At 42.1% G+C, this 17,599-nt stretch overlaps 1 protein-coding gene across 1 annotated transcript; it reads right to left on the reverse strand.

Annotated features, from left to right (window-relative positions):
• Window positions 1–12,426: 12,426 nt before the first annotated feature.
• LOC146970584 (homeobox protein engrailed-2b-like) lies at window positions 12,427–16,553 on the reverse strand. Its single transcript, XM_085803898.1, has 2 exons — window positions 15,381–16,553; window positions 12,427–13,034 (listed from the first exon to the last, which is right to left on the reverse strand). Exons 1-2 carry the CDS (start codon window positions 15,928–15,930, stop codon window positions 12,715–12,717), a joined length of 870 nt encoding a protein of 289 aa, XP_085660024.1. The 5' UTR covers window positions 15,931–16,553; the 3' UTR covers window positions 12,427–12,714.
• Between the last annotated feature and the right edge of the window lie 1,046 nt (window positions 16,554–17,599).

The following is a 17,599-nucleotide window of genomic DNA, read 5'->3' on the forward strand; positions in this document are numbered from 1 at the left end:
AGCTGAGCGGGTGAATGTAATTCCTCAGACGGCCATTTATTTAAAAAAATCTCAGAGCACACACACACACACAGATATCATTGCATTGCCTGTAATGCATGGCACCTTACATTCATGCCAGTAAAGCATACTGATTTGAAATTGAGAGCATCAGTACGAAGAATCAAATCAAATTAAATGAACTTTATTTGTCTTGGGCAAGTGGCGCCGTAACAACTGTTTTGTACATGCAATACATACATACACAATACATACACTACAACAGTAACAATGGCAAACATACCCAAGAAAAGAGAAAGAAAGAAAGTGCGGAGAGTGCAATACATAGTTTAAAATACTTATAATACAAAGTACAAAATACAAAATACAAAAAAAAACATACTAAAAACTAAAAAAACAAGGGGTTGAACCTCCCTCCAGTCTATTCCAGGTTGATTCCTGCTGACTGTTACTCTGACTGGTGTTTTAAACATCCTCAGTGGTTCTTCAGTCATGTGCTGTTGTTAGCAGCACCAGCCTGAGAGCAGATCCTGGACAGTTTGGGTCAACGAGGAGCAGAGCAGTGTGTCAGTGTGCTCCCACACTCCAGCAGCAGTAAATCTTCTCCCTCCCTCCCTCCTTCCCTCCCTCCCTCCTTCGCTGCAGCTTTGGTTTCCTCTCTGCCCAGGGACTGAAGTCACAGTAGGACCCATACAAGCTCATTGTTTAGCTGCTTGTCTGGAAATGTCAAGGAGCCCAGCTTCCACCCCTGACTGATCAAGGGTTACCAAGGTGCTGACTGGCTCCAGGGTGACAGACAACCCTCACAGCCGCTAAACGCTCATTTCCCACAGCGCAGTGATTGACAAGTGAACTTTTAATTGTAGCAAGCAGAGCTGCTCTGAGGGTTGGAATATATAATAACAATACATATAATACTGGGATGATGCACGGGCGGATCACTGAGTTAAGAATCATGTATTCATCCTCTGATTTTACAGAAATCACATCACTCCAGTTTCAGCCTCTTCACTCTTCACACTCACTTCACAATAAGATTTTACTGATCACTTTTAAAGCTCTTCATGGCTTCCGTCCTATTTCTACAACCTTTTATTTCTATGCATACTCAACAGCACACACCTTGGGGTGCTGGGGCAGAGGTCTTTTGTCTTTTCCAGGGGCCCAGCTTGAGAATAAAGGAGATAAAGTGTTTGCTGTCAGGGCCCGGAGGTTCTGGAGCATCCTGCTCAGGGAAACCAAGTCAAGTGCAGACTCTAAAACAAATAATAAGTACACTGGACTTTGCTCTCTGTCGATTGGACCATTCTATGACTTTGTGACATGCCTGGCTACAAGATGAGACTGTTGTTCACTCATGATGGACAAATATGGACACATGTACAAACACACACGTAATCTGTATACTGTCTAGAGCTAGACTGCAGCTCTGTATACTACCTACTGCTGTAACATGCTATGTCAAAATATCATAAGTAAAAGAATGTTATATCAAAATGTAAAAAAGAAAAAACAAACGAAAATATTATGATATGATCTGCATACTACCTACTGCTGTAACATGTTATGTCAAATGTCATAAGTAAAAGAATGTTATATCAAAATGTAAAAAAGAAAAAAACAAAAGAAAAAGATTATGATAAGATCTGATTATGAAAAGACTTTTATTCTGTGGGTAATGGGGGCGGGACTAGATAAGCTTTTGCTTCTCCCGCTTTCCCTTTCGGCCATGTGTATTGTATTATTTGAACTAAGATGAAGTGTGATGATGATGATTTAAATTGACATGCCTGAAATAAACAAATTGATTGATTGATTGATTGATTGATTGATTGATTGATTGATTGATTGATTGATTGATTGATTGATACAATATATTCTATAGAAGAGAGAAGAAGAAAACTGTAAAGCTTTTACCAAAATGATTCTCAGTTTACAGAGACTCTTCCTGCTCCAGCTCACACCTGCTAGCTGCTCTGTTTCATTGTTCAGTGTCCTGACTGGAGATTAAAGGAGACATATTCTGCCCCTTTTCCACAAATTAAAATAGTTCCCAGGTGTCTTAAAGACATGTCTGTGACATGCTTCGGTCAAAATCCCCCAAGGATCAAACATCACAGCTCTTTTCATCCTCTCAAAACAGCCCTGTTCAGAACGGCTGGTTTCAGTGTCTGTCCCTTTAAATGCAAATGAACCACTGCTTGCCCCGCCCCTTCTACCGGTACCTGAGGTTATGCAAATTCGAAACCTAGTTACATCACTAGAAGACGACTGAGGGAACAGCTCGTAAAACCACATGGATTTCAACCTAGGGAGTCTGAAAATTACAGATTTTTAAAAATCATTTCTCACATTTTGGGGGCCGGAAGGCAAGACAAACACCCAAATATATGTTAAAGTTAAGTTACTAAACTGGAATCATTTGGGAGATGATACATGATTCTCAAAATAATTTATTTACTGATTGTTAATGCTGCAGTCACTGACAGTATCTGTGAGTGTCTTTACTCCGTCTGTATGTGTGGGTGAAAACTTCTGCCTCCTGCGTGAAAGTGGACAGACCCATCCACCGTCCTTCCTCACACCTTGGTTCTCTGCCTCACAGTGTCTCCTGGATACAGACCCAAGTGTTAATTAACTCTAAACTGTATCATCTTCCAGTATTGTGAACACGGTAGGTGTTTGATGTATCACTGGAAACAAACAGGTTTGATTAACTAGCGCTTTAACACTAGAACCGCCGACATTCCAACACCCCCTAGAACCGCCGAGGGGGTCATTTTTACCCCCCCCCACTCCGTCATCAAGGATGTCCTTTTTTTTAAGCAGTAAAGTTGTTCATTTTCATCATTTCTTTTAAATAATAAGTAGTGCTTGATAAAAATACTTTTAAATTTTGAATCTATGGGGAGAGTTATTAATTTTACAGTTGCTGTAGCCTAGACTATTTCGTTATGAATCGAAAAAATACATCGTCAAAAATACATTTCGCCGTTTTTTCTCTCCCTCTTCCTCTCTCTCTCTCTCACTCACACACACACACACACACAGACGCGCACAGACACACACAAACACACACACAAACAAACTTACGTTTGACTGAGGCGCTTTCCGTGGTTCTGCAGTTTCAGTAGCAACACACACGCTGCACATACGCGCTTCGTCTCTACATTCGGGCCGATACGGAACGCTACGGAACACTGTCCACACACTGCCTGTCCACAGGCTCTTCATGCACATTGTTGAGATTTTGTTTTTAGTGCGTTTTAACACCACATCTCCTCCTTTTCTCTTCATGCATGGTCAGCAGGATAGGCAGGCTACTTGTCAAACGGCGTGTAATAGCCGTTGCTAAGCAACCGGACAGCGGCGTGAATGTTGATCACGGCACTAAACAGCTGTTTTCTATTGGGGGTAAAAATTACCCCCTCGGCGGTTCTAGGTATAAATGGTCTTTTTTTTTTTTTTTTTTATCCCACAGACTTCAAAATTCACTAGATGATTAATGAACCCATTTTAGGAAAAGTCATGAACTGAGAGAAGTGGAGGTTTTGTTTTAACAGAGTTACACATATTTAAAAACACCAAGGGGGTAAAAATGACCCCTTGGCGGTTCTAGTGTTAAACACAGGCTCCACTGCAGGAAGTCGACCTCAATGAAAAGAAGCCTGATGAACGTTGGCAGCTTCTTCTCAGTAAGATGAAGGTGGAGTTTAGTAGCCTTGTTTGGTGTGGACATGAATCTGGTCTGTCATCATTAGTAAGGACGGACACACAAATATTAGAAAATAAAAGAATTGAATCTCTCTAATTAAAGTGAACTGACTTTGACTTGACTTTAATTTGGATCTTTCATTAAAGTGAAGTCAGTGTTTGTGTTATCGGATGAGTTTGGCTTAAACAAATAACAGTGTTAAATGGGCAGAATTTGTAATTACACCACGTTTCAGCGATGATGGCCTGTGGTGGATTCACTATTTTTGTGAACAGTAAATAATAGCAAGAAAGTACAATTTATTTATATAGCACCTTTCACAGATAAAAACACAAATGTGCTTTACAATAAAATGGACATAAAAATACAATGAGTAACACAAGTAGACACATAGGCACATAGATTCACAAGACCTGTCTAACTAAAAGCCTGCTTAAATGAAAACATCTTCAGCTGCTTTCTAAAAGAAATCAACATATTAATAATAATGAGGTGCAATTATTCACTATGTAATTCCAAGGAGCTGTCAACCAATGAGATCTATACATACTACTGTATATGCTAATCATAATATGAAAATTGATTATAGCACAGTCCAAAACAAATGGTAACATACATGTATGTGCAACAGTGTCTTACACCCTCTATAGAATAAAAAAAAAAAAGTATTGTTTTCATAGTACATTTCTTTGCAAAGTTACAAAGTTGTTTACAAGTACTGTAAAAGAAAGGAAAGGTCCAAAAATCAACATTATAGCCAAGGGCTATGTTAACAAAACCGCTATAACAGGAGATTTAAAGTAAGCTACAGAGTTAGAGTAGGTGCGTTTTCACTGCAGGAACTTCGGGGTAATTTTAAAGGGCCGGCCCCGTCGGTGCGTGTCTCCACTGCAGGAACCTCCCCCACAGGGCTGCTTACAGGAACCTTTACGGGGCTGAACTGAGATCGGCCCTGAAAAAGTCCCGGTGGGGCTTGAGATTTACTCTATGCTGATTGGTCAGACTCAAAGCAGGATGTGACGCTAAGAGAAAGCCCCGAAATAAGCGGCATTTTAAAAACCCAACGTTACTAAAAACGCGAGATGGCCAAAAAAAAAGAGAGTGTAACAGTAGGCGTAGTAAAAAAAAAAAAAAAAAGAAGAAAAAAAGTGTGATAAACAGGCCTACACGATCGCAGGATTACGTGACGATCGAGATGGCAATCTTTTTTTCTTTTTTTTTAGAAAGCGTCTATGCTGTTGGAAAAAACAACAGGACAACAAGAGCAGTTAAAAAAAAACAAAAAAACGCTGCACAACGACCGCACAATGATCAAAACTGTTGCATGTCGCCATAAGAGCCTGGTGGGTCCTGTCTGCAGTGGAGACACGGCTAGTGTCTCCAGTGGCTGTAGTTGTTATGACAGGAGCAGGACGTCAGGTGACTTGATGGACAGGTCATGGTGACACCGGGCAGAGCTGAGTCCAGGAGGTGTTTTAAACCAACAGTCAATATGCCGTGATGGACTTGGACAGGAGGGAGGAAGGTTCATGGGAAATAATAAGATCTTTTATTACCCTGATCCCAACATAACATGTGGAACATTTGTACCAAGATCATGCATCTTTGACTGTATATATCCTTCGTCTTGTGTTAGCTTTCTACTGCCATCTATGGTGTTCGTGTCAGTTTTGACCCGTGTTTTAAATCAGCTGTAAAATACATTTAAAACATTTTTTTTTCATCCAATTTGTTTTTCTTCTCTTGGTTACATTGTTAGGCTTCCTTATCCATGGAAATATTGGTTTTAATATTTTTTTGGTGTGGGCCTCTGGGCCTTTTTTGTCAGTATACCCCTTGGCTTCAATGTAACCTTCCTCTTGTCAGCTTTCTGCTACCATCTATGGTGTTGGGGTCGGTTTTGACCTGAGTCTTAAATCAGCTGTAAAACACACTAAAATAATTATTTATCATCCCATTTGTTTCTCATCTCTTGGTTACATTGTTAGACTTCTTTATCCATGAAAAGGTTGGTTTTGCATTTATGATTTCAGTTTGAACTCTCATTATTGTTCCTATTGTTATAACCAGGTCAAAATTGACCCTATAACACCACAAATGTCATAATTTAAATCAGAGCATTTTATAATTTTGTGGAAATAAATTTTTGGTTGTATTTTGTTTACATAGAGGTTCCTGAAAAAGTCCAAAAGCCTTGATGCTTTAAATAAATCTATGTGGTACTTTTATGCATTTAAAACCTGAAAACTGGTCACCGGTGACCTGAACACAAGAGGAAGGAGTTTGTCCTTGTATTATAAAAGCTTTAATAAAACTTAAATTATAAAACAATACACCAACAATCAACATGATGTCTAATAACTATCTTTATTATCGTTACCATGAGAGCAAAGGTCATCTGACCGTAACAAAATGCTTCAACCCAAACCAGGATCCTACCAAATCTAACATGTGGCGCTGTGACATGGTCAGGTGAGTTCACAGTTCATGTGTGGCGCTGTAGGGGGCGCATAGCGTCAGACCAGCTGTGTGCTGCTGTAGCTGTTTTTATTGGAGAACCTGTTGTGTTTTCAGGCTGACAAGTTTGTCACAGCAGAAGAAGAAGAAGCTCAGCCTGGAGGCTCAGAGTCTGCCGAGTCAGACAGTTTGATGGAGCTCGGTAGGCCTCATTATATCAGAGCAGTTTGATTCCTCCATGTTGTTTTTCTGAAATGTCCTCATGTTTAATAGAAACCCTCTGAGACAAAGTGTGATTTTGTGTTCTTCTCACCTTATACTCTGATAGCATAAAGTTTGGTCACTGAGCTGTGGCATTAACTTGTATTCTAACAAGATTAAAATATATTTGTCCTGGAGATTAGCATAGTTAAGTCTCCCTTTTTATTGGCTTTCGGGGTGGCAGCAGCAGGCTTTGATCAGTGCAGCGCGGCGAGGCCCAGGCTTGGCCCGGCCATCCAAGGCCTGAGTGTGAAATTGGTCTGATGTCATCCCCCATTCTCCACCTTCAGCAGCTTTTAGTCACCGTAATTATATTTCCGCCACAAAGCCCCCGTCCCCTTCATTCCATATTCCAAGTTTGACTAGGAAGCGTTTGGAGAACTATGGCTAAATTACTCAGTGGGGGGAAGGGGGACTGGATGGGCCGTCTTTTGTCCGAGGGACACATGGGACATCAATACTCAGTGATATGTACTTTTCTTTTCTCTGCTCGTCTGCCCTTTGCCTCTGCCTGTTGGAGAGGTTAAGTTTATGACAAGGAGTTGAGTGAACTCTGGGTAAAGTAGATGTTTTTAGGCTTTTCCCCCCAGAATCAACAGGAACTGCTGCTAAAATGTTACCAGAGAATGGTTTTTAACAGAACAGTGACTCTGTTGCTATACTCTGAGTGGGTAAAGTATGGAAAACTACAATAAACACAGGTGCAGGTTGGTGTGGAATGATGGATGTAAATAACCATTTCTGCTATAATGATGTTCAGTGATATGCCTCTTGTTCAAATTAAAGGGATAGTTCACCCAAAATTCAAATTTCACTCATTATCTACTCACCCTCATGTCGACTAAGAGCTCCAAATACCTCCATACTGCTTGTCTGTAATGTCCCTCTTGTATTGAAGCCCCGACATGAGAAATTGTTCCAAAAAAAATTTAATAAGTCTATATTTTAAGCTTGTTTGTAGTGGAAGCTCCCAGTGTCTCAGTTCACTGCTCTTCCTGTGTCCAGCGGAACAATTTCTCATGTCGGGGCTTCAATACAAGAGGGACATTACAGACGAGCAGCATGGAGGTATTTGGATGTTTTTTGTTGTGTCTTTTTGGACGAAGAAAAGTGGTATCCATTCACAACCATTATATGGACAAATACAGCTGCACGGACCCCCCCGTAACTCAGAGAAGGCACGGAGGACTCTGAAAATTCTCACAGCTCTTAGTCGACATGAGGGTGAGTAGATAATGAGTGAAATTTGAATTTTGGGTGAACTATCCCTTTAACAAATTAATAGATACAAATTGAGATGGGTTTTTAAACTGCAGTTGTTCCACTGAATGTTGCTGCTGTCAGCATGATTTCATCCTAACACATGTGAGATTGTGTTGAACAGGTTGTTTGCAGGCATGAGACAGGAAACAGAACTGAAGACCACATCAGGAACAAAGAAAAAAGCTTCTGACCAATTGTATCTATCTGTCTGCTTTGTACACATAACACAGTCATAACAGTAGAAAAGTAGGACTATAATTTTATTTTTTGTGGTTATTATATTTACTCTATTTACTTTTATCTGCATGAACAGGAATGAACGCAGCTTTCCTTTTTCTTGTGAGGATGGGATGGGCATGGACATGAGGTCTGCAGAGGACAGCCCTCTATCTCTATGCAGCATTCAAACCAAATCAATACCCCACCTCCTCATATGACACAGGACAATAAGAACACAAACCATCTCTACTGAGTCCTCCACCACCCTGACCCGTCAACCAAAGTAGCTGTTTTCTGTTTTCTACCTAATCTTCAATAATTCTGAAGAAGAATCATATCAAAACAGTAACAAAAGCAGTTGGTTACATGTTATGTTATGTTATGTTATGTTATGTTATGTTATGTTATGTTATGTTATGTTATGTTATGTTATGTTATGCTATGCTATGTTATGTTATGTGTTTTAGCCTATGTGATGTTATGTAATGATATATATTGTGTTATGCTATGTTGTTATGTTAAGGTGTGTTATATGTTATATTATGTTATGTTATAGCCTATGTGTTATGTTATGTTATGTTATGTTATGTTATGCTATGCTATGCTATGCTATGCTATGCTATGCTATGCTATGTTATGTTATGTTATGTTATGTGTTTTAGCCTATGTGATGTTATGTAATGATATATATTGTGTTATGCTATGTTGTTATGTTAAGTTGTGTTATATGTTATATTATGTTATGTTATAGCCTATGTGTTATGTTATGTTATGTTATGTTATGTTATGTTATGTTATGTTATGTTATGTTATGTTATGTTATGTTATGTTGTTATGTTATGTTATGTGTGAGGGGGCTATATCTGCCATTTTTGGCCAGGTGTACAGGTGGAAGTAGACAGAGTTAAACATGTGGAGCCAGTGGGCTGAGGACAGGAGGAGGCTGTGATGTCAGCAAAGAGAATCACTGACACACAAAGTGACATCGTGATTCATCTAGACTTTTCATATCCGTGACGTACTCTGTCCACAGTGAACTTAGCAGTGTGGAGGTCGTGGTGATGGAAGTAATGTCTTCTCTCGTCTGACCTACTATCACTTCAGGCCTTTGTAACATAAACCACAATTTTAAACTGTGTTGTAAGAGAACTCAAGAGGATTCAGTCCAAACGCAAGTCAGAGTCAAATGAGAAGTCTTTGGTCACTTAAAGCTTTTGAATCAGCACCATAATTCTTTTTTAAGTGTTGAAATGTGAACTGAAAAGTCTCATGTTGAGTCTGGAAAAGTCCTGATCTCCCCAGTGGGAGTCAGAGAGAGGAAACATGTCCATTTCTCACCATTTCTTGGCTGCACTTTTGTCACATGCTGCTTTTTGCATGGACACCCAAAGCATTTTGACCTTCATCCAGGTTCCCTGCCCCCTCACCCCCTCACCACTCCCCCACCTCCCACCTCCCCTTCAGATGGCAGCCCCAGACTATGCAGCTCTCTCTCTCTCTTACTCTCTCTCCCCCTTTTCCTCCTCCAAGTCAAGAGTAGCTGGGCTCATCAAGTCAGCAGCCGTTGGGCGTTACTTCCACATACAAGCAGCTAAGAAAGGAAATGCAGATGAGTCTCCTGCAGCCATTCACAGAGTCCAGGTCTCTGCTGCTGCTGCTGCTGCTGCTGCTGCTGCTGCTGCTGCCAATGGACAAGTCCCAGACAACTCTCTGGCTCTTTGTTGATGGATCTCTGCTCTCATTTCATTTCCTCCATGTTCACCTCACTCTCAGGTAAACTGCACACACACAGCTCCAGTTACAGCCACATGCTGCTGGTGGACCTCTCATCAGTCGTCCTCTGAGTTTCAACCTGAGACTTTGGCCATGCCGCTGGGACAAACTGATCGGGACAATGATGGGACGGACTTACTGTAGTGGCTGAGTGGAAGGAAGAGCTGCAGTTCTGTGGGTCAGAGGTCTCCAGTGTGAACAGAGTTCAAAAATATAAAAAATAAAAAAGTGAACATGTGGGGTCACAGGTCTCTGTGGTGCTGCTCTGTGACTGTTGAAAACCAATGATCCGGTTCAGTGTCTGATACTCACTCTGACTTCAGGTCAGTTCATCTGTGTTAGGTTCAGGTGAAGTGTTTCTGGGTCTGATGATGATCTGATCTGAAGCCTTTTTTTATTCCTGAGTTGTTAGTGATCCTGTCACATCTGTTGCAACTGCTCATGTGTAACATATTTTTCTTTCGTAGTGCATGAATAAAAATATCTGAAATGTTTAGCAGCTTAAGGATCTGAAGCTGTTGCTCAGGGAATCAATGCAATATCTCACAATGAAGAAAAGCACAGAGGATCCACCGTAGCGTTTAGAATCCTGACTGACTGGTTAACGACAGAGTGAGGTACGTCCTCAGATTCACTCTGCACTGTGGTAATACAAAAGCATCAAAAAGGATCTCCTCCTTTTTCATGCTTTTTTATCACAAAAAAGGTACATCCTGACAAGATCCACTGGGATCGAAATGTTGATTTAATATAATAAACACTCGAGGAGCTTTACACAGAGTGCAGACTTCACTTTTTTCTTCTAAGTTAATTTTGTTTTTTAGTCCTGCACCTGTTACACGTTTGGATGTGCGTGCTTTACCCCACAATAGGGTTTCAGGTAAACCCATGTACTCCAAACACAGAAACATTAGTGTTTCAATGAGGTAAAGAAGTGCAGAGTGAAATCATATGTGATCAATCTGAAAACATTTCTGATGCCTGCTTATGTCACTACTGTCATGTAAGGAGCTTCTGTCTCCAAAAATATCAATAGTTCATTAAAATATACAGTATATGAATTAAATCTTTCTTTCTTTCTTTCTTTCTTTCTTTCTTTCTTTCTTTCTTTCTTTCTTCCTTATGTATTTATTACCTAAACATGCTAAAGATGGGGAGAAACCTGGGGAGCCATGTTTTCACTGAGCAGCAACATCACCCTGTTCTTATTTATTTGTTTGTTTCAGTGGGTTGCATTGTAAATAACGAGTCTGTTATGTTTAATATTACCTGTGAGTTTCTAAATGTTTTCCAATTAACTTAACACATGTGTCACGTGATCCGCTGATGCATTTACTGTAACAGTGGGATGCTGCTGGTCTCCGTGCACCTGCCGTCACCTGCGTCTGACGTCACTGCTCACGGACCAGCAGCATCACCTGTAGAGGATGAAGGTGAGACACAGCTGGAGAGTCCTCCATGTTGTTGTGTCTTCATTCCTTTCCTCTCTGCTCATCATCATCATCATCCAGATGTTTTAAGCCGTGCCGTTTCCCCGGTTATAAAATAAAAGCACAATTTGAGGAGTCAAATTTGCATTGTTGTCGTTTATTCACCATCACACCATCACGATATAAATTATTTACATGTAGCATATAAAAGAGAACAGCTGATTATTTCATCTGTAAAAATCCTGATATGAAACCGCCGCTGACAGAAAAGCTGCTGCTCTGACTCTGAGGGTTTCAGCTTGACTTTAAGGCAGAAGCTCGTCCACGTCTGGAACTGAAATAAGAAACATTCACAGCATTTGGTTTGGACCCAGAGAAGATGTTGCATTCAAACACAGGAGTTATTGCAGGAAAATAAGTTATGTAAACACTGCAGAGCCCGCGTCCACGGGCCTCACATGTCCATGATATTATAAATAAAATAAAAAAAGAAAACACAGCGGTTTATTTCCTCGTTGTCCGAAACTGGTCTGTTTTCCTGGCTGGTCTGCGAGACCGTTCTGGGAGCGCAGAGGAAGCTGTTTTAGGCTCAGACTGGAGTTTTTGTGCTGGTCATTTGAATGGACAACTTTTCAAAATAAGTGTTGTCCCACAGCTCAACAGAAAATAATAATAATACAATTTAAAAAAAAAAAAAAAAAAAGATCCTGCTTTTATTCTGAAAATCTGTATCTACTTTATAAACCAGGTCATATAATATTTTGTTACACTGTGTTCATTGTCAACTCTGTGTAGTTGTTACACACATGACGTCACTGTTCATTACAACAAACTGCGGCGTTACATTCCCAGATCTGCGGCGCGTCTCGCGCCTGTAAAGGCTGTAGAAGGCAGACAGCAGGTAAACACACACACACGCGCACATACACGAACACACACACAAACACACTGAGCTGCTCCCACACAAAACTCTTTGGATTTCAGCAGATTCGTTTCATAATAAAACGCAAACACACACACACACACACACACACACACACACACACACACTGGGCCTCACGGACACACAGGGCTGCAGTGTCCTTGTATTGTTGACTTTTCCCATCTCTAAAAGGTCAGCTCTGTTCGCCCTAGGGTGGTCAATTTTCTTTCTTTTATTTATTATTGATATATATTTTTTTATTTTGTACCAAGTTTTGTTTTATATACCTAAAATGAATACAAATTAATCTGAATTAGAATCTGAATCTGAATCTGAATCCGCTGAAGCTGTGTGCGCCTGAGCCGTGCAGGCCCTGGCCTCTGACATGTGACTGAGCTGGTGAACACTGAGTTGCAGGTCTATACATCTCTGACTGGGACGTGAACGCAGCACCATCTTTGACCCGGATCAGAGTATAGTCCGCTCTAAAGCCCTGAGGACACGTAAACTACGCACACATACGCACGCACGCGCACACACACACACACTCACACACACTGCAAACAAACCAAAGTCGTCTCTGGTCTGGTTTTAAATATGAATGCTGGTACTGGAGTGGTTTTATTGCATGGTTCAGGACTTCCTCCTCCTCCTCCTCCACTCGGGCCTTCTCTCTAGTCGCTGTCCGACTTGCCGTCCTTGGTCGCGGCGTGGTTGTACAGCCCCTGCGCCATCAGGTGCAGCGCCAGAGAGTTCTTGTTCCCAGTGGCCTTCTTGATCTTGGCCCGTTTGTTCTGAAACCAGATCTTGATCTGTGACTCGTTGAGGCCGAGCTCCTGGGCCAGGCTCTGTCTCCGCTGCTCGGTCAGGTACCGGTTGTTCTGGAACTCAGTTTTTAGCCGCTGCAGCTGCTCCGCCGTGAAGGCCGTGCGGGGCCGCTTGTCCTCCTTACTCGGGGTCGGCGCCGCCTTCTTTGGTTTGCGGGATCTGGGCCCTGGAGTCGGAGGAGAAACAACATGCAGGGGTTCAGAATCAGAACCAGAGACTATATACAGAGACAGGAGTGTCGGGGATTCTGATCCCAACTGAATAATAATTATTTATTTATTATTTTTGTTTGTGTAAAGTCAGAACACTAGCGACATTTATAGCGGGGTCCAAACGTGTCAACCTGTCGGGTGTAGGCACTAATAATAATAATTGTAATTCTAATAATGATAATTAGAATAATATAAGGCCAATAATAGCCTATATTTTACGCTGTTTTTTGTTGTTGTTGTTGTTGTTGTTTTTTACAGTTTGTGTCATTATAGCCTACTGAGGACTTGTTAGTCAAGGGAGACAAGGGATCCGTGTAGAGGGGGTGTTAATTCAGGATCCATCAGATCCACCGAGAGTTTTTTTTATTTATTTATTTTTATTAGAATTGAATTGACTTTATTGCACAGGATAGTCCCTTGAGATGTGCCATCTCGTTTTCGAGGTTATTATTATTAGACTAAATGAAAAATCCCCTCTCTGTTCCCACTAGTATCTCTAGTTAAGCGTCTGTTTGGATTTCTTCTGTTAAAACCAATTCATTTCTAATGTTTTGTTTTTGAGAGTGGGTTTGTCATATGAACAGCTGATGGGGTCAACCCCCTGAAACCAGTTCAGTAAAATCCTGAAGTGAAACTGTAAACTGTTATCAGTATCACAGGCCCACGGCAGGTCCTCCACATCCAGATCCACATCTAAATCCAGATCTACTGCAGCACCATTACGCAGGGGAAGAGGAGGAGGAGGGTGCATATATATTATATGGGGGTGGGGTCAGGGTATGATGGAGGACTGGGGGGGTTAGGCGCCTCTTTCCCCTGTTACCATGGGAACCGAATTTTAAAAACTATAGTTTCCTAAATATAGAGAGGGTTCGTCCTGTGTGAAAATGTTCAGACGCATCAAGGGACAAACAAAAACAAAAAACACCTGATCCGAAGTGAATCATGGGAGCTTTAGCCACGCAGGCCTCAGTCAGCTGTTCCATTTAACATCTATAGGCCTAGAAACTAGTGAGACCACAATCCAGACCAGAACCCAGAGTCCAGCTCAGACCCACTAGAAGTCTTTTCTCGGTCTATAAACAAGTGTTTTCCTCTGACGGAGGCCTGGTGGTGGTCTGTGCTGCAGCACCCCCCCACCCAGGACCCTGTGAGGGTCAGACCCTGCAGGCTCAGGCCTCATGGAAACTTTCAGTGCCTCATTACAACAATAAAACATCATCAGTGAGCGGATCAGACCCGTTCTCACCAAACCTCTCTTCGATAAAACACAAAACTTTCCTGCGCTCAGCTGGTCTCTCCTGGTTCTAGAAAGACCAGCTCATTGAGTCTAAACCACGACAAAGGAAAAGTCCAAGTCCACCACGCGTCCACTAAATAACCTCTAACATTAAACTCCGAGTTGAGGCCACGAAACCCGGTTTTAAAGCGGACTCAGGTGGTCTGGAGAATCCAAGACGCGCACGAAAAGCGTTTTTACGCATTTATTTATTTAGGTGTTTTTGCGGTGTAAAGACTTTAAAGTCTTGGTTTAGCATTTCACATCCAATCCAGATCCTCCGGGACTCACGGCCTCACTTTTTAAACCCCCCCTCCACCATTGTCAAAAAAAATATGCTAATGGATATTAACAAAGAAGACTGAGGAACAATGGCGTTAAACTTGGTTTTACTTCACTTCTGCTCGTTTTCATTTGATTTTTCTCTGTTATTTCATTTCTCTTTTATTTTTTAAATCACTTTCCTGCAATCTCTCAGACTTTTATCTTTATTTTAGATCCAGGATCCGGATCGAATCACCCACAACAACGGGAACTACTTTCTATTCCGCCTTAAACTACTTTTTTGTGTCTAAAATCGCTTTATGATGAAAGAAATTTTAAATAAAATGGTAAAAATCTTTTTCCATAATGTTGAAGTTATGAAATATTAAAGATATAAATCAATTATGATGGTGGAATAATCGGTTTGTCAGTTGGTGAGTGTGTTAATAGAAGTGTGGAACAGCTGGAAGAATAAATAGAATAAAACCGAAGTCTTTTGTTTTCTTTCTTTCTTTCTTTTGTGGATTTTACTTTTTTTTTTTTTTTTACTTTGCATGTTTCTCTCTGAATAAAGAGACTGAGTTTTCTGCATCTCAGTTGTTTTTTCAACAATTCAAAAGGAGCCTAGTTTTGTTTTTTGCACTGTTCAATCTATTGTTATAGGCTATTTATCTTGTTTTATTTTTGTAGAATTTTGTCTTGTTTTTTTATTTCATTAAATAATATATTGGACATTGTTCTTTTTTTTTCCACCAACCTGAGGACGGACGGTCAGAGTAGCGGGTACAATAAACCCAGGCCGGCCACAGCATCGGCTTGGCTCCGGGGGCCGCGCTGGCCTGGGGGCTGAGGCAGCGGTCCTCGTCGCCCGCTCGACCCTTCACAGCCGCGTCATCATCCCCGACTCTCAGGTCAGGCGTCCTGGCCTCTGGGTCCGGATGCTGGTCCTCGGATGCTCCCGTGTCGTCCTCCTCCTCCTCCTCCTCATCATCACCATCACCACCACCCTCGCCTCCTGCTCCACCCTGCTGCGGGTTGCCAGTTTTGGGAGCCTTATTTCTCCCCGTCAGCTCCTCTCTCCGTAGGATCACTCCCAGTCCCAGACTGTCTCTGTCCCGGACCAAAGTCCCGTCCTTCCTCTTTCGGCCGAAGTCCGGTCTTAAAATGTTGTCGATGTAGAAGTTGGTGATCCTGTGGGACTGCTGGTTTCCAGGCGGCTGGAAGAGAGGCAGAATGGCCCGGTTGGACTCCTCGCCACGGATGGAGTCCTCTGGGCGCTCCGGGTCTCGGCGAGCATTTTCTTCCATAATGATGAAGCCTGGCCGCCCTCAGGACCTGTTTCTGTGCGTCCTTTTTGCAGAGCAGTGATCCCACAGTCCCGGCGCGTCCTCTTCACCTTCTGATTAATTAATGAGAATAATTCAGGAGCTAATAATTCAAAGTGAGAGCTTTAAAATCCTGTTTGAACACTTCACAGTGTTTCTGCGGAGAAAAGGCGCCTCTTATGATTTTGACAAAGAGAGCTCATGCTTCAGTTGGAAAGGCCGCTCCTCATCCTCACACCTTCATCAAAACATGAAACTCAGCTGAAGAAGGGGAGGGAAAAAAAAAATCTCGAGTGTGTTTTTATTTCTGCGGCTCTGCACAAAATCATTGAAGCTTCCAGCAGCTGAAAGAGTCTGATGAAGACGAAGCTCAAATACTTTCACTACGGATTTTGGTTCTCATTTCTGATTGGCTGCGAGGGGCTGCCATGACGTTAAATTACGGGTTCTCCGACACGTGCCTCGGACCAATAGAGGCGGAGAGCCGCTGTCACGTGAAGCTCCCGGAATTCCCTGGAGGCGCAGATTAACCCAATCCACGGTCAGTGTGTGGTGCGTTCACTGCACAGCGGAAACGTCTCATTATTGCAGCTTTATTTCTTATTTTTTCCAAGTGGTGGTTCTATTGCTGACCAGATAGCCTCGGTCCGGACCGGGTCAGACCCGAAATCCCTGGATCAAGCCTATATACAGACCTCTGGTCTGGGGTCCAGCAGCCACAGGTGGAGGTGATGATGTCATCAGACTGTGGGATCAGGGTGGAGCTGGAGACAGTAAACGCATCTTCTGTAAACAGAGGTGAAGTGCATCAGCAGGTGGTCTTCTTAGAGTATGTCACTCTGTTAAGACTTCCAATTTACTACATCACCTGCACGCAACAAAGGTCAACGCCTCTCTTCTTCTTCACGTGTTCCTGTTTAAATGATTTTGTTCTTGTGTTGTTCAGGGCAGGTTCTGAGTCTTGAGGCCAGCAGTGTGAGATCTGAGCCTTTAACCCAGGGTTTGATCATTTCCAGCTGATCCAGGGTCACAGGAGGTCAGCAGAGAAACAATCTGCCTGTCTCTAATTGGCTGAGCGAACTCGTCCTTTTTTAATTGTTGTAAATTAAATGCATTAAATGTTTAAAGAGACACCAGATTCAGTGTGTTTCTGTATGTTGTTGTTGTTGTTGTTGTTGTTGTGTGTGTGTGTGTGTGTGTGTGTGTGTGTGTGTGTGTGTGTGTGTGTGTGTGTGTGTGTGTGTGTGTGTGTGTGAAACTGTCATTGTTTATTTTTTTCTGAAATAGCCTAAATCATAACTTTGTTCATATGTCGTCATGTAAAACAAAACAAATGGCTGTAGTGTAGTGTAGCTGTTGCTGTGCTCATTGGTTGAGTTCATAGGCCGCCTCGTGCTGCAGCCAGCAGGCGAACACAGACCGCTTCGCTCGTGTTCGCGCCGCGAACCCAGGCGAAGTCACGTCCGTTCGAGCTGAAACCATCGCACCGCAGATCAGTGACCCAGACCAGGACCTGAAGAGTCAAGTCAAGTGAAGACACCCCACTGGACACAGTGCGGGTGTGTGTCGGTGTCGGTGTAATACAACAACAAATCAGTGTGATTTTGTAGGCATCCTGAACGCAGCATCCGGTTGTTGATTGTGCCCCTTA

This window comes from Trachurus japonicus, chromosome 17, assembly GCF_045865225.1.
Source record: "Trachurus japonicus isolate A0001 chromosome 17, Traja_1.0".
Taxonomy (NCBI): Eukaryota; Metazoa; Chordata; class Actinopteri; order Carangiformes; family Carangidae; genus Trachurus; species Trachurus japonicus.